Source organism: Ciconia boyciana, chromosome 1, assembly GCF_034638445.1.
Source record: "Ciconia boyciana chromosome 1, ASM3463844v1, whole genome shotgun sequence".
In the NCBI taxonomy this organism is placed as follows: domain Eukaryota; kingdom Metazoa; phylum Chordata; class Aves; order Ciconiiformes; family Ciconiidae; genus Ciconia; species Ciconia boyciana.
This window is the reverse complement of record NC_132934.1, coordinates 99,099,542-99,123,541: the sequence shown is the minus strand read 5'-3', so window position 1 is coordinate 99,123,541 and position 24,000 is coordinate 99,099,542. Positions and strand designations below refer to the sequence as shown.

The window sequence follows — 24,000 nt, the reverse complement described above, 5'->3', positions numbered from 1 at the left end:
TATTTAATTAGGGAATGTAGCTTTGATGAAAGAACATTTAATTGGGGCATGGTCTTTCTTCTGCTGGGATGTACCCTACTGCAACAATCGCAGATGCTGATGGAGAAGGAAGGGCAGGGACTGCAGAAAGCAGCTGGGCTGAAGTGCTCTCTCTAAGTAGCCTCTTCTTTTGCTGCTGCCAGAGGCAGAGCACCAGGCTAGATGAACCACTGCTCCAACCAGTAGGTCGGCCTGCTCTTCTGAGTCAGCTGTGCTAATGGCTGGGACCTGAATTTGCCCAGGTCCCCTCTGCTGGCTGTAAGGTCAGGGAGAAAATTTGACAGACAAGCGTGGCATCAGGGATACAGAAAATCAGTAACATACCTTGGGAATGCAACTGGTACATGGCACTTAAAAATGGTGTTTCCAGACATATAGAATGGCAATTCTGCAGCCAAATGGAGGGAGGAGACCCAGGTCACCAAGCTGAGGTCTGGCTCCCGCAGGCTGTGCCCCCCATGCAGGTGGTGTGGGGCAGCGGGGTCAGGGTGTGACCTCTCAGACCTCTTACCTGCAAGGCAATTCTTCCAGCTCCTCTCATTCAGGCGTTTTGTCTGCTGGGGCTGTGACTTTCTAGTTTCTATTAGGGGAAGGTGGTTGCTCTTCACATTCACAAAGGTGAAATTTCTGGTGGCAGTCATTTGTCTTGCTATCAGCCCAAGTTTTCTTAATGAGCTTATTTGCTTTTAGTAAGAAAAACTGCTATTCTCTTCACGTTACACATAATGTAATATCTAGGCGAAAGTCACGTGTTACACTTTGCACTGAGCTAACACCGCACCACAGCTGAAAGGTGAGCTCCTACGCCAGATGCACCATCTGCTGAGCAATTCACCTAAATAACAGAAAAATAGCCCTAAACAGGTACTAAACACAAAAAAGTGCTTGACAAGAGCACAGTGGAGGAGCCAAGATGCCCTGGCAGGTATAAGAGGAGGTACAAGTGGGGGCAGGACCTTTTCAGTGGCAGCTGCTATAGATCCCCTCAGTCCCAACCATGTAACGTGACCTTTACGTCACTCCTCCTTTGCTGTGCTCCGCGGTGCTTCAGCAAAGCTTGACTGAAGCGGGGAGGTGTTATTCCCATCCTTCTGCTGACAGGGAGGATAGCGCTTCATCTGAGCTGGGGGCTTCATCCCTTCAGTCTACTCAGTGGTAGAAACTTCTGAAGCCACATCAATCTGTGTGTCACTGGCTCCAGGGCTACCTAGTGGACAACTAGCTGCCACTATGTGTCACTAGGTTCAAACCCAGACAGAAGTCACCCCTACCTATGTATGCAGGCACTGGGATAGCTGTCAGAACAGACTACCCTTCATTTGTTACCTGCCCAGATATTACATTTGTAGGCCTTCTTGGAAGTCTGTCATAAATTTAAAAAAAAAGCCCACAGAGTTCAATTATCATGTTTCTCTTCCCATTCGCCTGTGGGGAAGAAGTATTGGGCTTTGCAAGTGAAGCCAGCAGAGATAGTTAACAGCAAGAAAACCCTGCAGAGAAAATAGTGTGCATTTCCCAAGTGTGTGTGCCATACAGCCCCAAGGCAACATGCGCTGACTAGCAGGTCAACCTGCTCTGGTAAGCTTCTGTGGCCAGATGACTATGTCAGCAAGTTCTTCCATTGACTCTCCAGCAAACTGTCCCAAAACGAACTACCAGCCTCATTTTAGCCCATCACGTGAGCATAACAGATTATTTGAATTTGAACTGTGGGTGTTTTTCAGGTAAGAAGCATTCTGGCACTTTTCTTCTGTTTCTTCCTTTGCATTTAAAACACCCCTTGTTTTGCGTTTTGTTTGATATAGGATCAGCTGTCAGAAGGTAAAGCCTGTTCTCACCTCTGTCTGACAGATTGCCCTTTCATGGTGATGAATTCCCTGAGTTTGGAGACTCACCTGCTGCTGGGTGTACTGAGTCTGGCTGGGATGGAGTTAACCTTCTCCCCAGCAGCCTGTAGGGTGCTGTGCTTTGGGTTTGTGACTAAAGCAGTGTTGGTAACACACCAGTATAGCTAAACAGTGCCTGCACCGTGTCAAGGTCTTGTCCCTTTCTCATTCTGTCCCCACAGCTGGGGGTGGGCAAGAAGCTGGGAGGGGACACAGCTGGGACAGCTGGCCCCAGCTGACCAAAGGGACATCCCATACATACGGTGCAGTGGTCAGCAACAAAAGCTTAGGGAAAAGGAGAGGAAGCGGGGATGCCTGTGGTAACAAGTAACCATCATGCATGCTGAGGCCGTGCTTTCCAGGAAGTGGCTAAATGTCTGCCTGCCAATGAGAAGTAGTGAATTAAGTCCTTATTTTGCTTTGTTTTCACGCACAGCTTTTGCTTTCCCTGTTAAACTGTTTTTATCTCGATCCACAAGTTTGCCAGCTGCAGTCAACCCAGCACACTAGGTCAAGGGAAATCTGAGCTAAATTGGGTGGGACTACATGAATCAGACTCAACGGCTAATATATCTTTTCTTCGTTTTAGGAAAATATTTGGGTGTGCCTTTAGACAAACACTAAATTGAACAAGTAACACAGACTGTAAACACTATAGCAAGGATTCACTCAGAGAGGGCTCTGGGTTAGAGATGAGACAGAACAACCTTCAAAACATTTAACTCCTCAACACTGTACCATATGTTTGTTGGTTTTAATTGCTTTTACCGCCTTTAAATAATGAGTCTAAGAGGTGACTTTAATTTGTCTTTATTCTTAGGTCAAACAATATCATCACTGAATTGAAGAACGAGGTTACTGGTTGAAATACAAGTGCAGTGTGAGACAAATATGGGAGATAACACTTTGCAAATAAATTAATACAGAATAATTGTCTTTGCATAGTTCAGAAGTGAAAAGTAGGAGGCAGCAGTGCGCACGTGCTGTGAACTGACACACACCACCACAAAAACCCAAGTGCCTAGATGAACTCTTGCAGCTGCAAATAAAACAAACCAAACCAAAAATACCCCAAATCTCAGAGAGCGCTAACTATTAAAAACGAGGCAGAAAGGGAACTAATGAGCGCTTTTTTTTTTTCCTTTTTTTTTTTTTTTTTAACAGACCATGCTGCAGAAGGAGTGTTTTCTCTACAGACAGAGATGCTTTTAGATAATCTGCCTTGGCATCCCATAGCCTGTCATACCCGACTGTGATGCTCCTTTGTTGCTGCCCATCTGAAGGCCTATTACGTTCTGTCCCTGACGAAGCTGCTCTTCTGAAAATCCTCGTCGATTCTGCTGTGCTTTCCTGTCCAGATACACACAAAAAAGCAACATACAGACATACCGTCATTCTGCGTATGCCCAGAAAGAGGATCATGAAAAGCAATCTGAAATTGGCTCACGTTAACAGATGCTCCCCCCGTAATGCAATATTTAATTTGCACCATCCCGTGGGCTGGACAATGCTGGCTGGGCTAATTGCTTTCCTGCAGTTAGAAATAATGCTCTAGTCAAACCTACAACACTTCAGACTTTCACTGTAGCACTTATTCAAGAACCCCAAGGGACGTCCCCAGCAGCTATGTCAGGTAAAATATTTATGTAGTGCTGTATATAACACTCATGGTAGGATTAATTTGTGTTAAACTCTACAGCTCTTAAAAGCTGTAGTCCATGGGATCTGATCAACGAGACACTTACCTGAGCTCTAATGCAAGTTGATACCCATCTAGAGCAACAGTACAAATTGGTATAATTTAACTCAGTGCAGTAAATAAGAGCTGAATGTGCCCACAGAAACAATGGGGCAGAGAAGTGACCTTCTCATCTTCGCAGAGCGGATGATGGTTGCCCGCAGGACAGAACAATTGCTCTGTTGCCATTTCCAGATCTCTCTCCTCTAAGCAATAGACTTTGCCCTCTGCACCTGTGTCTTAACTGTATGACAGTCCTTTATCTTCTGTCAAAACATCCTGACCACTTTTTTTCGGTGTCCCTGGTCTCAAAAGCCCTTTGGATCAATGAACCTTTGTTGGAGTTTAAAAGGAGACTCTTCTCCCTGAAAACAGGACTGAGGGCAAAAGTGGCAGTTAAGAAGCAGCACAAAAGTTTGTACGGCTGCCTTGCGAGAAACCGTTCATCTTGGATTAATCTTTCCTTTATACAAGGTGGGGAAAACAAGTAATTTACAAGGGATAAGGATCAGTCTGTTGGTACCCAATGAGCCGTATGCATCGGCAGAGCCCCAGACTGAGTGAGGCTTTCAATCAACCAGCCTCTGCTCCCACCCAGGTACAATCCCTCTCCCTGCTGTGTCTGTTTGTCCTGGGATCAGGTTACTCTGCAATATGGCATCGCGTTACAATTCCCCTTTTCTCCCCACCCCACCACTAGATGTGAATGCTAGATTAGGTGCCTGCTGTGATTGAAAACCATCAACACGATCCTCTCTGTGAGGGTCTGATCCTGTACTGTGCTGAGCACCCTGGCTCAAGTCCAAAAAAGCACTTAAACTCTTTGCTAGGCTCAGGGTGTTCAGGACATTGCGGGTGAAGAACCCAGGTCGGCATGAAAGCCCAGCAAAGCAGAAAGGTGAGAAAGACCCACAGGAACCAGTACTGACCTGTCATTTTTCAGAATGGGTCTCCAGTGTTAACGTATAGACTAGTAAGAGGGCTTATAGAAGCCCATCACAGGCTCTCAGACCCCCCAGCTCTTGCCAGAAAGCATGCCGCTTTGGAGGGAGACACGCAGAACTGCGGGCGCCTCAGAAAGCAACCCCTCTCACTGCTGCTTAATTTCTTTTCCAGAATACTTACACAGCCACCGAACTACTGCCAGGATCTCCACGAGAGGATGTTTTTAGAACTACTCCTATTACCTAATTGAATCTCAGGTTCACTGTGTCTGCCTTTATTTTAATTAAAATCCCAGGAACACATTCTATTATTTTTTTCTCTTTCCTCCTAGAATTTTCAGCTGTGTTGTGGAGTAATTCCACAGAAAGTTGAAAAGTAACTCTGAACGGGGAAAAAAATGAGAACTGCAAAGAAGAAATAAAAAGAGAAACTAAAGGGGAGCCTGGATATGCTAATAAAACTTAATTACCTACACAGTTTGGATCATATAGTGTTGTTTTTACCATCCTAAGCACCACATTTAGCATATGATGGTCTTACAGATAACAACATGTACTTACGTTTTGCTTTTAGGTTGGTGGAAATGGCCTTAACTGAGACTGTAGAAAAAGAGGGGAGGGCAAGTCTATTCCCCTCAGTGTCTCACACTACGTCAAGTTCTGTTTGGCCTGTCTGGCATCACCCCTACTGCACACCCAGCCCACCGGATCTGCTAACTTGTTGTGCCGACTTTGCACCAGTGCTTGTGGTTGCTAAACCGCAAGACAACAAACAGCCATGGATCCATGAACCTTGCTAGGGCACACATGGAAGGGGGAATCACGCCTGGTGGGACTGGGTGTGTGAGACACCGGCAATGGAAAGTTAAACGCTTTGGCTCAAGTGTGGGGGTATCTTAATCACTGTGGATCCCTGCATGGATACCCTTATTCCATTTAATCTTGACTTCTTTCAATTTAACTTAAGACGATTAAGAACCAGCCTGAAAGCCCCGACTCATGACTAACACTGGGTGGCAGTGAGGGGGCTTGATCTGCCTGAAGGGATGGGTAAGCTACTCAGAAAACAGCTCCTGCTCTGCAATATGTTATTTCCTTATAGAAATAACACCGGTTTTCCTTAAGGCAGTGGCTATAAAATGGTATTTCAGGGGCTGCAATAGATATGGATTGGCTATCTAAGCAGTACGGGCAGGTCAGACAGCTAGGGGAGAAGGGAGGTGATCACATCTTCATTTATGCCAATGAAAACTGTTCCCGCCCACAATTAAGAGTCCAGATGAAAATTAATTTTTCCGTGTAGGACTTTGTTTTAGTAACATAAAAAATAAGCCTGTCTGGGTCATAGTGATTTCATGTCTGGTTTATATAACTGGATTTGAACCCAATCTTAAATCCAATTATATTCCATAAATACAAATCTATTTGTGCACTGTATGAAATTATAATTTCATATAAATAATGCATAGGAGTTTGCACTTATTCACCTAAAATTCAAGTCTCCCTTAGCCTCAGTTAAACCAGCTCAAGGTTTAAGACAAACCCAGTGAAGTTTGCTTTACTTTTGCTGAGCCTCACCTAGACATCAGAAAATTCAAGGAAACCAAAGACAAGCAGCCAGCACTCTTTTTGCTAACATGCCTCAGACATTTTGGCGTAAGAAATACTCTTGGATGGCAGAATCTCATGTCAATAATATGCCTGTGGGGCAGGAGGGCTAACCGTGGGAGGATTTCCTTTTCTTCCTGTCCCTGCTTCTCAGCCTCCCTAGCCAAAACAAACGGAGTTTTAGAGCAAACAAACAGCTTTGCCACGACAGAGAATTCTTCACAGATAAGTGGTACTCCCCAAGAAAAAAGGTGACTAGGAAATGAAATCATTTTTGGTTTGATGAAAAATGGAAAGAGGCTTCATGCCTGCTCTTTGCTCTGTAAAGGGGTCACTATATGGGGGTTTGCAGATATCCATGACAGCCTTGTCTTCATTAGTCTTTCTGTCTGCTATCTGACGTGAGGCAGAAGTACACTTTTCCTGCCAGCTACTCTTAGGACACACATATCTGCATGGCTGCTGCCATTTTCGTTCCCTTTTCTTCATAAATGGATATAGAGGATTAGCTGAAGCTGCTAAATAGATGAATGTCATCAAAACTGGTGGCTGAATTTCCTAAGTATCATTGCTCTTCTAGGGAGTAAGACTCAGGGATAATGTCAGTGGACAAGAAAATTAAGTCTCTTCTTCAGTGATCAGTGTGGGCCCCTCACACAGCAAGATGGATATGCGACGAAGGTGCCTGGAGCAGGATGCTGCATTCCTCCCTGTGTGTGCAACCAAAAGCCAGCCATCCAGTAGGGTCCCCACGCGTGCACACACACACGTTCACACAACACAGCCTATAACAGCCTCATTCAAAAGGGGTGCCTCCAGGAGGAAACCAGAGCTGGAGCCATGGGTGATGTGCTCCTTTGTCCAGTCCCAGTAGTGCTTTCCCAGCTCTGGGGAAGGAGGGACATGTAAGGTGTGGTGGCGGGGGGCTACATAAGAAAAGGCAGCAGTGTGGCTGTGCTACACAGCACCCACAGGGCTCCTCCTCAGCAGCCCTGGTGTAACTTTAGGCTGACAAGGTATGGTAAGACGTGGGCCTAGCAGTGATGCTGATAAAGCTGGGAACCAGTGAAGGGTAGAAAATGTTGCTGTCTGGTTGGGTATTTGCTTCCCTCCTCTAGACTCCGGAGAGAAAATCTCTCTGTTACAAGGAAACTTTGGAAAGATTCTTCCCTTCCCTTCCCAATAAAGACTAAAGGCAGACGATATTACCAGCTTCCTGGGGAAGACAGCTCTTGGCAGCTGTGCTTGGGACTTTACCTGTGAAACCAGGATGGATCCCCTTTGTAGCAGCCGTCATCCTTGGTGACTGCCAAACTGCCTAGAGCCATTAAGGTTCTCTGCACTGCTGCCATGTCCTTCCCTAGAAAGCCAGACAGTGAAATTAATATAAGAAATCCTTGCACAACAAAGAGCTTCGCACACTGATAAACACTTTTATCCACTGTATTAACTAATTCCCTCAGCTCCCCTGAAAAAAGTGCATTAATAGCATTACAAACGCTACTTTACAGTTGCTGAAATGGAGGTACTGGCACGCAAGAGCTTATTAAAAGTCATCAAAGGGACAGCATTAAAGTGAAACTTAACAATTCAGACATTTCCAGGTTTCCAGTCCTCTGGCTATTTGAATGCCTTCCCCCATACTATTTTAAGTCCTTCTGGATAGTCCTTTTGGGAAAATTATCTCTTAAGAAGAGATCAGTTTGGTGTACGAAGAACAGTAATATACTCAGTAAAACGTGTCTGAAGGAGAACAATGTGATAAATAAATGTGCTGTGTCTCAGTTTCTTCACCTGTAAACTGGCAAGACTGATCCCACCCTTTAACCCCTGCCAATTCCAGACAGTCCCTGTGCTAACAGAGCTCACGGCAGTCCTGGAGAGGTCCTGTGCGGATAACTCCCATCAGTCCTTCCCAATTTACTCATCAAATCACCTCCCAGATCCTTCCTACAGGCTTCCTTTCTCAGGCTGCCAAAAATCGATGCTCTGCAGTTCCGTACCTTCAGTTCCTGCCATCCAGTCCACCCTTCTTCCACTTTCTCCCTCCCTATGTTATCTCAGTTCATTCCTCATTTCAAAAAGTCAGGGCTTATCTCATCTTTAGCCAAGTAAAAGTTACATATCTGGTCATCACTAGTTCTTTAGGTTCCCTCCATAAACAACAGTGAGAGAAAAGCTTCTCAGGGGATAATTTATCCCATCTGTATTGGGAGGGATGAACTTGCCTATCACTTGCCTAGAGGCACACCTTCCACCTAGCTGAAAATTCACCAGGTTTCCAAGAGGGTACCTTACACCTTTGAAATATAAGGCTCATTTTCAATAGAGGTTTACATTTTAAAAATGGTATCCCCTCCTCCTGTCTCTCCTTCCAAAATTAGGATAATAAATATATTTTCCTTTTTGGTCAACATCTTGTGTTGATTCCTCCAGTGAATTAAAAAAAAAAAAGACACTGAATTTTTTTAAAAATTAAGATTACTCCTTTTTTCTTAGTTCTTCCTCTGCACTTTGTCACTTGGTATAAAATGAGCAGGGAACATAAAATATCAGAGTCAGACTCTAACTCATTACCTAATCCAGACATGGTAACTTTTGGAAAACTTTCTATCAAAAATGAGTTGCAGCATGTATTTCCAATTGTGTGAGGTGCCTTTTGCCTCTCCCTTCTTCTGAAAGCCTTCCATAAGTGTTTCTATGACTCCGCTCCCTTTCTTTCTGTTCCAGTTCTTTCTCTTTCCTAAAATAATTTATCTAGTTAACAGATCTGGTTTTGACTGTAAGTTCTTCACACGGGAAAATAAGTAATTCATAAAAACATGAGATACCAGAGACATGATGATGATAACAGATTTCAGAAATACCTCCAATGGACCAATATTAATGAAAATCACTGTAGACCAGCTGGAGCGTAGAGGGAAGCGAGCGTTGCACATTCTGTGTTTATGCTATGCATCGCCCTGCCTATAGGTAGGTGAAGTTCAGGGCTCTGGTTCATACAAACCTAAATGAGTAACGCACTGGCTGAGGTGACGAAGACACCCTAAAGCTAAAAACGTCTAGCAGCTTCCAACTGTGGCTGTCATGCAGGCTATTAAAGTTTATAGCAATCCTATCTGCAGGGGACCATTTGCTCAGAAAATAAATTGTCAGCCATCCAGAATCCTCATTTTACTGTATTTTTTAACGCAAACTGCATCAGATGGGGTCCTTGCTTCAGAGAGGGCAGCTGAAGAGCCGACATCCCCCACGCACACGTACACAGGCGCACGTGGAGGAGCGCGAGGCAGGAACACTCAGAGCTCCCCGAAGCAGCAGATGTACCATATGCTGCAACAGATGCCACATACAACGTCCTTGGGATGCCTCCCATATAACAGGGAGCGCGGTGACGGACTGGGATGAAGAGGGATGTGAAGAAGGATTTAAAAGTGAATGAGCTGAATAATGACAGCAAGCGCAGAAAAAAAGCAAAAGAAACAAAAGGCGGGTAGCAAAATATGATTATCAGCCTCGCGGAGCCATCTGGCAGCCCCCCACGCTCTGCACTCAGCTCCGCTTTATTTGTCAGAGGTGAGTGGGAGACGCTGCAGGGGAAAAACAGACTTGAGTGGGAGCCCAGTGCCACGTGACAAAACAAAGCCATGGCCAGGGCCCTGCTTTGCAGAGCTTCCTTGCTGCATATGAAGGATGCTGCGGGCGAGGGAAGACCCCCAAATCCATGTGGTGTTGTGACATTTGCCCTCTTCCACCAAAGGACACAAGGGGCTCGGTGGTCAGTATAAAAAGGGCTGTGAAAAATTTTAAACCTCCACTGAGAAAGTCACCTAACACTGCAGCCACCTGACAGAAGCCACCTGACAGATCATACGCATTCTCTGAAGCCAGGCTTGACTCTGGCATTGCAGAAAATTGCGGTCAGTGCCCTCCCTCAGCTCCAGCACTTGCTCATTGACAGCCACGTGGGCCGCCTGCCCGGCCCCCAGCCTCAGCCTCCCTGAATCATGCTGCAGGGACCCACGCCGATGGCATTTCTTCTGCATCTTCAGTGTCCTCTGCAGGGTGCTTTCAACAGCACGGCCCCGTAGAAGAACTTGGCACTGCCCGTGCAAGGAGGTCACTTCTTATGCTAAGCCTTTCTCTTTGGGGGTAACCTGGCTGGAAGGCCGCCTTCTCCAGGTCCAGAAAGGGGAAGGTTCGGACCCAAAGACAGAGAACTGCTCTGCATAGTATTCCTGAAATGCTGTTCTGTAAAGGCTGAGCAAGTACCCAGAGGTACAGCTGCCTCTTGCCTGCCTGGAAAATATACTGGGGAGGTATCTGTAAAAAACAGTGAACGTAATATCTTGGGCATGGATTTGGGAAAGCTGCTCAGCACAGTACATTTATGTAAGAAAGGACCAAAAGAGAGGCCATACTTCTTCTGGACCAAGAAGTCGCAGAGATGAAGAAAAATGCACCAGATGGACTGAGTGAGTTTGAAACAGCCAACAGCAGATTGCATCCTAAAACATTTTCATTAATCATTACTAAGAATTTCAAAGCAAAAGCTCTCGGGAAAACAATTAGTGCCAGAGAAAAGCTGTTTTTCAGTCACACATACTTTTCTTTCCCTGTAAACATACATTGTCATCTCCTCTCTTTCTGAAGAGGTTATGGCCTGAAGTGTAGGAGCGCTATAATTATGAAATAGTGAAAGAGAGTCTGTCCTTTCTGTCCAGCTAATGCATCCAGGTTCAGACGATTCAGCCCTGAAGCAGCACAGATGCTAGAGGTCAGAGTTACGGTTAGACACAAAAAGCTTGCAGTGACTCACTCCTGAAGAGACATACTGTTTCATCTCAGCACTAAAATGAGCAGCAGGAGGGATGAAAAGGGAGTGAGAAAGCGAGGAGACACAGATTAGTTTTGGGAAGTCCTAAAATAACAGTGGAGAAAAGTCTTGTATGTCTCCCTCCTAGGTTGTGAGTTGTGTTTTGACTTCCTGTCCTCTGGAAGTTACTAGCTTTTTTCCTTACATCTGTTGAGAAAAGGTGATGAGTGAAAGGAAGAGAAATGAGGAGAGAGCCACCATCATCAGGAGCTTTTTGTCTTCAAAGCAAGTCCTTTTCATCGGAAGGATCAATGTACCGTAATTTCATTTGCATGGTGTGAAGCCATTATGAGATGCAAAAGACTGCAAAGAACAGCATCTGAAATGAGCTATTATCATCCCTTACAAGATAGATGGAGCTTCTCTTTCAACAGCCTGCTAGGCTGAGGAGGGGGAGGGTCTTACTCCAGGGAAGTGAAAATCCCTTCATTTAAGACATTTAAAGGTAGATTGGATGACACACTAAAGACTGAACTGGAAGAAACAATCCTGCCCTTGTGCCCAAAGGTAGGATTTGTCAAGCAAATCTGGCACCCTGAGAACATGACAGATCCCAGTAACTCCAGCTGTCAGTATATCCTTCCCTTCTAACCTAGCCACAAAGAGCTTCCTAGTCTTTCATTCCTCAAACTGTCCTTCAGAGGAGTGATCTCTTCCACATATCCTGACAGCCTGTGAAAATAGACCCCACTTTTTTTGCTTCATGTGTGTTCCTACACAAACCATCTTTCTCAATGGATTGCTTTCCTCTTTCCACTGTTTCATTCTCATGGCAGATTTTTGACCCTTTCACTACCCTGCAGCTGTCCTTGTTTTGAGCCCTCACACAAAGGGTTTTGCATCACCTTGTCCAGAGAGATGCAGGATATACAGTGTATTTGGTTCGAGCACCAGGAAGAGAGGCATCACCACAGAAGTGGGCAAAGCCAGCCCTGCAAATGCACAAATGACTCAGCTCTTCAGGAACTAGAACACGCAGTTTTCACTTCCAGCATGGGATGGAGGTAGCCTTCACCTGGGTTACTGCAAAACCACAGGGGCACTCTGAATTTTTTTGCTGTTGCCATAGTGACCTCTCTAAAAAAAGACTGTATCCTTAGAGAGAGATGTTCAGCTAACATGGTGTTAGCAGTGAGTTTTGCTTCTCACTAGTCATAAATGAGCCCTCATAAGCTCCACAGAGGCATAGATGCTCCTGGGAATGCATTTTATAGCTCTAATTTAAGCTTTGCTTATAATTTGAAAACGACAATAAAATTTTGTCAGCAGAAAATAAAGGTTTTCCATAGTTGCTATTAGAAGCTATTTACTTGGAAATAATTAGCATAGAAAACATTTGTTTTATTAGGTCTGTGAATCTCTATCAGAATGATGGGCTTTTGGATAACACATGAGCTTGGAAAGGCTCCGTTATGCCCTCAGGGCAATACAAATCCCTCAGAGGAGATAATGCACCACTGGAAGAACATGGTAATGAGGTAGGGCAAACAGAAACAAAAGATAATTACATTAGAGAATATGCCTTAGACAAAATGCACCATTACAACACATCAAAGTAAAATGAAGACTGCATGCTGACTTCCAGTTTATTATTTTTACCTTCCCATAAATCCACTGTCTGGAAAATATCTGTTGTTCTTACTCCGTAGATTTCAGCAGCTTTTAAGAACTGAGAAATTTGTTCCATCTGCTTGAAAGCCATTTTTGATTCAGAGATCTTTGCAATGGGCTCATTTCCCTTCGGATGTAAACTGTTTATTAACTTGCATAACAGCTGAGAGATAAATACAGAAAGAAAATTAGAAAGCAGTCACTAAACTAGAAGGCAATTTCTGCACATGAAATGATGCTGCAAAATGCTTTTGACCTGGCCAGTTTCTGTCAGGGACATAATTTCTTCAATTAAAAAAAAAAAAAGTGAATTGATAATAATCAAAGTATATTAGAGACGCATTAAAGCTTTCATTAACTGATGGCAATAGCCTGACCATGTAAATCCTAATCTGCTAGAAACAACAAAGCAATCACTGGTAAAGGTTATGTAACAACTGACAGAGAAGAAACCACATGCCTGAGCCAAAAAAATAAGCAATGTCAATTGAAATATTGTTAAAGTCACTTTGGCAGAGATTCAATGATTAGCGTATTCTTACAGCCCACTGCAAACAGCAGCATCTGCCTGTTGTTCAATAAACCAATGGAATACAATGTTTTAGCTACAGAATTATTCCCAAGAAGAAAACAGTTATGACATAATCCATTCCTTCAAATTTTCTATATCTCTTCACCTCTCCCTGTCAACATTGATTATTTCTTAAAGAGAAAAGTGTACATCTGATTTTAAAACAGATCTCATTTAACTGTATTAGAAAAGGTGCTGAAGGAATGAGTCATACTCATATATAACACGCATGACTCATAAGAATCATAAGTACTGTGCTAATCCCAGTGCACTAGTAGAATAATTATCTTCTGAGATTAAGATTCCTGGTCAAAAGGAAATAAATCAGATGCTAAGATATATATTTATGCACTGGCCATGAGCTCTGACCAATTTAGCTAGATGAAGACAGCAAATAAGTACGCCGTGCATACAAACCCATGCAAGTATATAATTGGACAAAACACTTACCGTTCCATCCATCAACCAGGTCTGAAAATGTTGTCTTCCAGGAGGAGGGTGCTCTATCTGTTCTCCACACTGTACAATAATCCAGTTCACCAGCCTAGACTCTAATTCCGGATCATATTTCTGTTCAATCTTTTCCTGAACTTCTCGGCTTAAGCCATAGCTTGGTCCTCTGTTAGCCATCTCTGGAACCAAAGCAGAACGTATTTAGTGCGTAGAGTCCTGATCTGCAGCTTTGAAGTATGCACCGGAAAATTAAAGAATAAAAGACTGAGCAGCCTGCCCTATACGTTAGACAGTTGAACAGATGTTCATCAACACTGAAAGTAACTGTATGGCACCAGTTACAGCTATTCTGCAGAACAGGGGAGGGATCGACGAGGGAATATCCTTTTCCAAAAGCACAAATCGGCTACAACATTTTTTCAAAAAAAAGAAGGAAAGACCAGAAATCCCCCCTGCCCAACCACAAAACCAGAAGAAAAGCAAGATTTAAAACAGAGTAGGTTTTAAAGAGAGGCTTCTGCTATGCTTACAGAGAATACAACAGAGTTCTCAGATCAATGTTAAAGCTGCCTGCAAATCCAAAAGCACTTTAAAATTGCCTACCTAATACTTGCTAATAAGAAGGCTGTACATGGGAGCTCGAGCAATCCGATTAAAGATGCAGTCAGGGTCTTCTTCGCAGAGATGCGGGGATGGATATCCAGAGATCAGCAAACTGAAAAGCGTTGATGACTTTAAGAGACGAAGGCTGCCACAATGCCCTGCTGCTGCTGCAGCATCGTGGTTTGAAGAACAGTGTATTGATTTGATTTTCCTCACATATGAGGAGGGTCAAAGCAGGGGCGTTGCTAAGAGCCATTAAAGAGGCCTGCCTACTCGGTCACAGCCTGGGGATCCTGTTTATCTCGCCCATCTGCAGTCTGTTTTCATGCATGTTTCCTCAGCCTTGCGCTGTTCACCCTACAGGCTCAGTTTTACTCCACCTAGTCTGCATCAACCCAAACTGCACCAAGCATCCCAGTGCCAGATAGTTAGAAATATAAACAGAGGGACTTCACCAGACTTCACTGTTAAACGAAGGTAACAGAAATTACTACGCATCTCGTTTATTTTTAATCGCAAAGCAGAAGCAAAACCTTTTTCTCCCTGTTCTGCATCACAATGCTAACAGGCTTAGAGTGTGAAAAAGAATTTGTCCTCTGCCCTGTTCAAGTGCTGATAAAAAGTTTCAACAAGGGGACAATAGGATGAAAAGTCAAGGAAGAGAAGGCAGGTAGTAGAATATTATTATCACCCTATCATTAGTATATATTAGGCTATCAAATAGTGCAACAGTGTCCTGAGAAAACAACTTGAACGACTAAAAAAAAAGGGGAAATCACTGAAAACTAGTAAACCTACTATAAAGCACAAGGATCGTCTTTTCTGCTGGTATGAGTCAGCATACCTCCAGTAATAGCAAGGGAGCTATGCCCATGAGCTAAAACCACCACTGCAGTGGTGGGAGGGGAAAGAGGGAAAGGTAAGACAAGAGACTTTTCTTCTGGTCTGATTTGTACAGATTTATCCTTTATTAAATAAAATCATTTTGCTCCTCTCCGAGTTGCACCAGACTTTGCCAAATGTCTTCCATCCATGCTGTACTATCCACCCTGCTACGACATAGTTCCCTTTTGGCAAATGATTCATGTTCAGCTTGATATGAAAGGAGGTTGATAAACCTGAGGTGGATTCACAATCAGCTTTGCCAACAAAAGTCCTTCTGCTGCATTTAAGAAGAAAAAAGAGGGGGAAAGAAATACAGCTCCTTGTATATCTATCTCATAATGGTCTCTTCATCCATTACTTTCTCATTTTAAGACCATGAATTCTCAGATTTATACTGCTTTGGATGCTGCTGGGCTTGAGAAGACTCAAGAGATGAAAAATTTAATAGATGACCTAATTCACTGTTGTCCTCCACAGGCATTCATTTAGTGCTTTCTCTTCTCTGCACTGGTAGTTTTAAAACCCTACGAAATATTTGATTACGTAACTCAGAGCATGCTACGTGACAGGGCCACCACTTGAGCACTTCCCATCCCAGTGAACATGCTGTTGAAGGCACAGCAAATGCGCAGGAACCAAGTCTGCAAACCAAGCCTGGAGATCAGAGAACGAGTAAACTGCAGCTGCAACAGTAAAAGGCAGCACATGAATTTGATGTCCTTCCCATTCAAGCAACTGTTAAGGGCCAGTCCCACAAAGAGTAAGAAGCTTTATTTTGCACTTTCAGATCTTTTTGCGTTCTTCTGTTTAGAAGGGAGCTACCTAGGTTGCTTGACTGTTTCTGGTCACACCAGGGTGTTCAGTGCTCACTGGCAATGAATTTTCATTAAAGCCACTTACCTTTCCATCAGCCTCTGACCCCCTCTCCTAACTTGGGGGCAGGGATGGGTAATTTAACTCTCCTAAGCTGCAGGGCAGAGGCCTCCCCCTTCACAGATGTTGGCGATGCAACCTGTTCTCGAGGGACTGTTCCATACTGTGAAAGCTGAAAAGCAAGCTTGTCCATCAAGATCAATTTTTAATAAGGCTTTGAAAACCAGGAAAGCTGCAGAGGATTGGAAAAATGCCAGCCCCCCACCAATATTTCCAAAGTACGAGTACTCAAATCATAAGCCTGCTTCTGTGCCATCAATCCTGGGAAAAACAATGGAATGAATGTTTTTTTTGAAAGCGATAGTGTTGATGCAATTTACTAAAAGCTCTGTAATACATTAGAGTTGGCTACTGCATGACACGTTGATTAGGGAACTAAACCAATTCCAAAACAACATGACACATTAAAGAGATTAAAGCTGGCTAACTAGTAGGTCCTATAATATGACTGTAACTGAAAAATAATTAATGATTGTGTGTATTTTTATTCAGTTTGTACAAGAATGTGTTCCCAGGCCTGAACTATTAAATATGTTATTAGAAGTCACAAAAAAAGCCCAGACTCCTAAGAAGATCCCAGCTCATGCAAGATGTGATGAGTAAACAACAAAGACAAAGAAAACTCCTTGAAAGCAGTCTACCTGGAAGCAGGCAAAAATGTGTCTCATTGCAGCCAAGGTCTAGCCATCGTCAGAAAAGTGCTTTTCGGAATGTAGCACTCTGTCCTATGAAAAAGCAGATGTTAAAAAAAATGCAGAGGGTGATGGAAGATAAGCAGGTGGCCACAGACGCTGGGTAAGACACTGTGACCGAAGGGCTTGGCTGAATAAAGCGTGGGAGGTGCAACTGCAATGGGAATATCATGTCCAGTTCTGACAATCACTCTCCAGAAAAAGTGGTGAAAGAATGGAGTAAATTCAAATAGTCACTCCAGTAACCAGAGGATTGAAAATTAGAGCCTTTCAGTAATCACTTCAGAAGGATTATATGTTTAGCTCACCAAAACCAGAAATTAAGAAATGGCAAGCATGTGTGGCTACAAAGCAAAGAAGAACTGAAGGAACCTGAGTTCCTTCTGTTGGGCACAAGCATATTAAAGCCTGATGGCTAGAAATGTGATGTGGAAGAAAGGGACAGGTTTTCAGCAGCAAAGGTGCTACCATTAGAAGACTTCAGCTACTGCTTCCGATGGATTTTGTCCTCTTATTTTCCTTGGTAACACAAGATTGGAACTTGTAACTAAAAATAGAGATGAAGCTTGAATAGCTGAAGTAGGACTTCATGCCTGTAAGCACTATGGCTCATCTTATGCTTTCAGATAATCACAATATTACCCTAATAAATTTAAAAATCTTTGTTAATCAGTAAACAAATGCTGCCAACAACAACAAAACCAACATTAATTAGCTCACTACACATGTTTAGATGCAGGGTAACTCGATAGCTTTAATGTCTTCCAACTGAAACACAGAGGAAAAAGTAAAACTTACCCTGCTACAGAGCAACCCATAACCTTTGCTAGGTTTGCTGTTTGGCAATTCACTCCTTAGAAAGAGCCTGGTATTTCAGCCATCCCAAAGCACTATCTTTCAAAGTATGATGGGTCAATTCCCATCACACAAAGCTATCCAGCAATTAGAATAACTGGGAAGTCCAGGCTCTATTTCCCAGGTCTGCCACTGTGCAATAACGGACCTTTCGTAACTAATTTTTAAAAAAAAAAAAAATCAGGAAATTTTCCAAAGCTGTAAAACAGTTTACAGCACTTCTCTTCACAAGGAAACTTCTGAAGGGCTGCTGAAAGATGCACTCTGCATATATGCCCATGATGTGATGTCACATTTTCAAGAGAGGATGCTAAGGTTCAATACAAGTAAGTACAGGGCCTTTTTCAGGGAGCTGCAAGGCCAGTAAGTGCTCTGAAGACCCTTGGTTTTATTCATGGCCTTGCTTTGTCATAAGATACCTGGAGATGTTCTACAGAAAAGAACAAGTCAGACTAGGGGAAAAAAGAACCTATTGGAATATTGCCATCTTTTTAACTGTGCAAACTGGCTGGCAGAGATACGGGAACTGGGGGACAACATTAATTTTAAAAATTCTAACTTCCCCATTAATTCCAGATCTAAAAATCTAGAGAGCCCCAAAGGCAAAAAGTGCTAACTTAAGCAAGTATCTTCTCTTTCACCTGTAAAAGGGTTTCTTTGCCAGCTCTGAAGATGTTAAGCCCCAAGCAAGTGTGTAGTTTGAATACCTCAAATTTGGGATTAAAAGCAAAGTAATTGAGGAAGGAAGGACCTTCCTATTTGTGGGACAGAACACTGACACTCCGGTCTGCAGAACAAGGCACCTCCTAAGGCTGCCATGACCAGAAGTGTTTCTGGGATTCCTAAGTCATTGACCACCTTCCAGGCAGCTTGCCAGCAGAAACAGTTACTACTTACCACTGGAAACCAACTCCTGTGGATATAATTGCTGCCAGCATTCCTGATATTCAAGATGACCTTGGAGGTAAATTGTGCATTTTAATTCTCAGGATCTTTTAAGTCTTGTGCTGCATTGACAGACTCCTTGAAAGAAAACTAACACATTTCATCATACCAATTTTTTATCTGTCCCCAACAAAAACAATACCTTCTGAGAACTACCTTGCTTTAAAAATAACACATTGCGATATGCGTTTACCAGAAGAACAGAAAAGAAGTAACATCTTTATTTCACTGAAACATAGGTCAAAACAGACAGCAAGAATTACAAACAAGATCAAATCCCCTAACTAAATAAATGCTGCTTCTTATGATTAGGTCTTTAGCCTTGCTGTCAGGGACTTTTTCAAGAGTTACTGTCCTAAGTACTAGCACACTCTGGCATACTTTCTGCCAGCAAACCATATTCAATACAGAAGCAAAGGAGAGGATTCTCATAAGGCCCAGACCTGATCCCAGGCAGCCTGTGCCCTTCAGGGATTGCTTTTCCAGGACCAAAGTCTGGGCAGGCCATTTACACCACTCCAACCTTTAAGCGTGCTACTGTTCAGCATACCTTTGCCACAGATACGAGCACCTGCTTCCACCCTGACAGGCAGCAGTGACCTTCTCATGTTGCCATGTGGGAGGCAAGCAGACAACATGGTGCAGCTCAGAAGGCCCAAAAAGAACACAACCTTTCACGTGCTAGCCTAAAAACATTTTAAATTTGTATTTTAGTTTCAGAACCAAGTGACTGGAAGTTTTAGCAGGTGTCATTTGCTTTTCTTTCCAAATATAAATGCAGAGCTAGTCAAAGCTCCTTGCCAAACACAAATCAAGACACAGTAGCAGGCTGAGAACATGTCTATTCCTCACCCATGAACAGATCACAAGCTACAATTACTGCATCATATGGAGGACGCCCATTTCTCTTTAATGGAATAGAAGCATTGGACCATATAACATACATATGCAGGACTTGAAAAAAAAAATACAAGGTCAAGTCTACAACTAGACTGCAATAGGTCCTGTAATTTAGATTTATGCATAACATGGCCAAGGCTGTAACTAACATTTTTCTGTTCTAGGCAAGTACATATCTAAGAGAGATGAGGTCCTACAGTCACAAAGTAAATCTCAGCTATAAAAACTGACCTATGAGCAGTAAATCTGTGAGCAGTGTATTTTTGTTCTTCATCTCTGTCTCTTCTTCCCAACCGTTACAATAATCTCTTCCCCTAGAAAACACCTGCCAGGAGAAAAGCAACATGCACAGTGGCATTAAAACCATGTATGCAGCAAGCTGCCTGTGATTAAACAGAATAGCCAAGTTCCCTCTGCTTTTCCCATCCCTGCTGGGCTTGAGAACAAGGGCGGAAGAGCAAGAGCGTGCACTGATTTTTTATATTTCTGTATGCGTTCCTTACACAGTTGTCAAATTTTCACTAAGCTTTAGTGAAATTCTGCATTCTCACACATCTGACTGAATTTGTACATCAGCTCAAAGCAGAGATCACTGATCTTAGAGACAGGTGAAACACATAACTCTTATTTCCAGGGAAGCCTTTATCTTTAACATAACTTTTTAGCACCTTAAAAAAAAAAATCTGAAAGGGTAACGTAGGCCTCTCTGTAATAGCACAATTGAGTAACTTAAAAAACAAGGAAGTTCAAATCTCATTATCCCCCCAGTACATGATTTTCCCTCCCACTTGTTGGTGTCCATCCCATCCGTACTCCCACCCCCCCCACCTGCCCCGGGCGGGATAGGGGCCAAGGAGAAATGACAAGCACAGACCTAGTGTAATGACTCTGACCAAGGCACTGGTTCAGAAAATGTCGTAACTCTGTATTGCAGTACAACCAGAGCATTGAAAACATTTGAGCAGCTGCAGACGCATAGCTGGTTGAAAGTTTCTCTCTAAGCACGTTTTAATTTGATATGTAAAGTATGGCACCATAAATCTCTTAGTCCCATTGAATAACAGTGTGTCCAAGAGAGCACGTAATCAAAATTAACATAAAAATGAAACAGCAGGAGGCAGTTCTTCTAAGGCCTATCCCACTAGGGTTTTTTGTGAACGCTGCTTTGTTTGCATTTAGTGTTGATGCAAGAGAAAATAAGTTAGCTAAACTGAAACTACATGAAACAATACCATTTCACTCCAAAAAAAAAACCCCAAACCGCAGCCAAATAAACCCCAAAAACCAACTGAAGTGTGTAATACAAAGCCAAACAACAGAAGAGACAGAACGAGTACTTGACAAGATAAAAATACATGTATATAAAACTGCATTATTACACCTCAATATACACACAATAAGAGCACTTGTTTATTAGGAAGCAATTTGAATAAGCTTTAGAGACTCTTTCAACACATAGTGGTCTATTGCAGAGTTTAATCCCAAACATGGGAAAGCATGCCTCACCATTTTCTTCCTTTTTAGAAGGCAGAATAGTTTGTTTCTCAAGTCAAGTCTCAAGCAGCTTGATTTTGCAACAGATCTGAAATGAAAATGTTGGTAAGGACATTCTTTTTAATGAAAACTATTACCTTCTTCACTGGTATTATATGCTAATCGAGCTTCCTGCCTAGCTATAAAAGCTTTTAGTTATTGACTCATGAAACTTGAATGACTGTAACTCCTCAGCAGGAGTTAATGTTGTGAGTTTAAGCATTACATACAAGACAAATACCTCAAGGTAGTTATTCAACTAGTATTGTTTGATCAAAATCAACAACACAAGCAGCTGAGTTGCTCCGTTAGTGTCCAGAGCTTCCTTGTACTGTGACAGCAGTGTCATTACAGTGAATATTACATTATTCAGGATTGTCAAAACTTCCTGATAGGTCAAGAGCTAGTCACGGGTAGGATGTAAATCTCCCTGGTTATCATCTATCCCTTCTTTCAGGCATTTGAACATGCCAAGTTGACAGTAATCAAAATGATTGTAATTTCCAGCACGAACACAAGGAAAATGCTATGCTTGCAAAGAGAAATACCAATGGAACTACTGTGGCAAAATCAGAGGAAAATGTCTGTATAAGGTCTACTTCACAGGCACTTCTTCATATTTAAGGAATATAGACTGAATTTAGTGAATGGTAAGTGAACACAGAGAGAAGGGCACTAGCATTCACTGAATCTCAAAATACTATCTGGAATACTGTCTCTGTAAAGAAAGTATCATCTCTGCCATCGCATTTACTCTGTATGTAGCAAATTTTGGGTGTACCTGTAATGTAAATGCTACCACTAATCTCCATTTAGCAAGCAGAGAAGGAAAACAAAAAGAACTACAAAAGAAGTGGCACCCCCCCCCCCCCCAGGATTAAGTTTCAGTAATGCTGTGATTTGAGCAACCAATGCCGCAGTTTTGCATCCTCAACAATTGTGTCAACCCAGTTATGCTGCCTTCTCCCACCTAATGGGTGGAGAAGCAGAATAATGGGGGAAAAAAATATAATACAGCAGAATAATGAGGAAAAAAAACAACAAAAAACACCACCAAACCAACCAACCAACCTGAAAACTACTCAACACTACTGCTCCCCTTCACATTTGTTTTCAGCTATCTTGCTTTAAGGCATTGTAACAAAAAGACCTTTCCCATGAAATACGAATTATTTAATAAAAGCTAAAGTGAAGCTCTAAATGAATACAATGCAATTCTTTCAAGAGGAATACACAGCTACAGTTTACGCAGACATATAAAGACTTTTCCTTGTCTGAAGAACTACAGTTCAATTGAATGTTTATAGGTATAACTCCCAATTTAAAAAAATAGCTCAAAACTTTTCAGTTACTGAAATAACTGTAATAGATCTAATTTTGTTCACATGTATCACAACTGGTAACTTTGGGCCTTAATTAAAATTAAGTACTTTGGAATTACTGCAGTCTACTTTTTTCAACTTTTTCTTCCATTGAGACAAAGCAATCTAAAGAGATGTGACAAAAGTGGATTAAAAAAATTGTCATAGGTAAGCTAAGAGCAGAAAGTTTTGAAGTAACTTAATTTTGATTTGACTGTGTCTTTAAAACTCACAAAATCTATTTTTCAGGTTTTATTATATGCAAGTCACATTAATACATATAAAGAGGACAACTGTTTAACAGTACATAAACATGAACACAGCTCAACCTTCAGGAATGGAAGTGGTTGAGCATAAATTATCTGAATTAATTTTTCTGAAAAATAAAATACCTATTCAAGAGGTTTTAAAGCTTCAAAAAGTAGTGAACTGCATATTCATACAGACAGAAAAAAGTCTGCTCCATTCAGAAACAGAAATACCTTGGAAACAAGATTTCATGGAATGTTGTAATTCCTCAAACAAGTATTCTGAGCTAGATTAGTTGAATTAGGAAATTACTACACTTGAATTAGAAGGTTTGCATCTAAACTAGAGCCATCTTTTTTACTCTTATACCAGAATTCAATTTTTTTTACATCACAGCTTCTTGTTTTTTGCAGTATTGAAGTCTAAATAAAACTGTACTTCAGAGGAACTCATCTGAAATTTAGGGGTTTTTTGTTTTGTTATTGGTTTTGGGTTTTTTAGTTTTTTTTTTTTTTTTAATTAAAACCCACTATCTCAGCAAAGCTCTATACAATGTACTTCTACTGACAATGTACTTCTACCAACAATGATAACGCTGAAAACAACAAACCCTCTAGAAGTACCTTACCCCCAGGAGCTTTAGTCTTTTAAGGTAGCAATAGCGATGCCATTTACTACTTAAAATAGTAAAGCAAGAAACAACTATATACTTTTGACTGAAGTTTCACATTAAGGCCAGCCTGAACTAATTCCAGCCTCTCACCTAAGTTAAGTTCCTCTCTCTCTCAAGTGTATGAATGGCACCATATTTTTGGACAAAAAAGAGGTAATAGTCACATTTGCAATTAAATCCATTTACTAGTAAATTCTAAGGATTTACGTTACAAGAATTATCCAACTATCAAGTTTCAGTTACAAGTTTTCAGTCCTCCAATCGTATACCTCAAATTCCTAACTCTGGAAGACACTATTCCTAATAAACTACAGTTCTCAAGTCATAGAAAAGAAGCAGTGATGCTCTATGGCCCTGTACTCTCCACTTTAAAGAGGTTACTATAAAAGAATCACTGTATTGATACAGTTTCAGTTTACACCAAGATTATATATTGTGCCCTTAACAGTAGACCCCCAAATTAACTATTACAAAAAGACAGCCTGGAGCAGAGGACATAAACCCTACTGATAAGCATAGATAAGAGAGCTCAATCTGCACTTTGAAGCCCTGTGTTCTTAGAAGTTAACTTCTTCCTTATGTAGTACCCCAAGCACACCATCAGGGTGTGCCTTCCACTTTTCAATTTTAACAGTACTTAAGAAC

General features: G+C 42.1%; 1 protein-coding gene across 1 annotated transcript; it reads right to left on the bottom strand.

Moving 5' to 3' along the window:
• Positions 1-2,753: 2,753 nt before the first annotated feature.
• TAGLN3 (transgelin 3) lies at positions 2,754-23,872 on the bottom strand. The gene is made up of 7 exons (XM_072884934.1): positions 21,046-23,872; positions 19,771-19,864; positions 18,592-18,651; positions 13,724-13,905; positions 12,691-12,865; positions 7,473-7,575; positions 2,754-3,275 (listed from the first exon to the last, which is right to left on the bottom strand). The coding sequence occupies exons 1-7, from the start codon at positions 21,046-21,048 to the stop codon at positions 3,134-3,136; spliced, it is 759 nt and encodes a 252-aa protein (XP_072741035.1). The 5' UTR covers positions 21,049-23,872; the 3' UTR covers positions 2,754-3,133.
• Between the last annotated feature and the right edge of the window lie 128 nt (positions 23,873-24,000).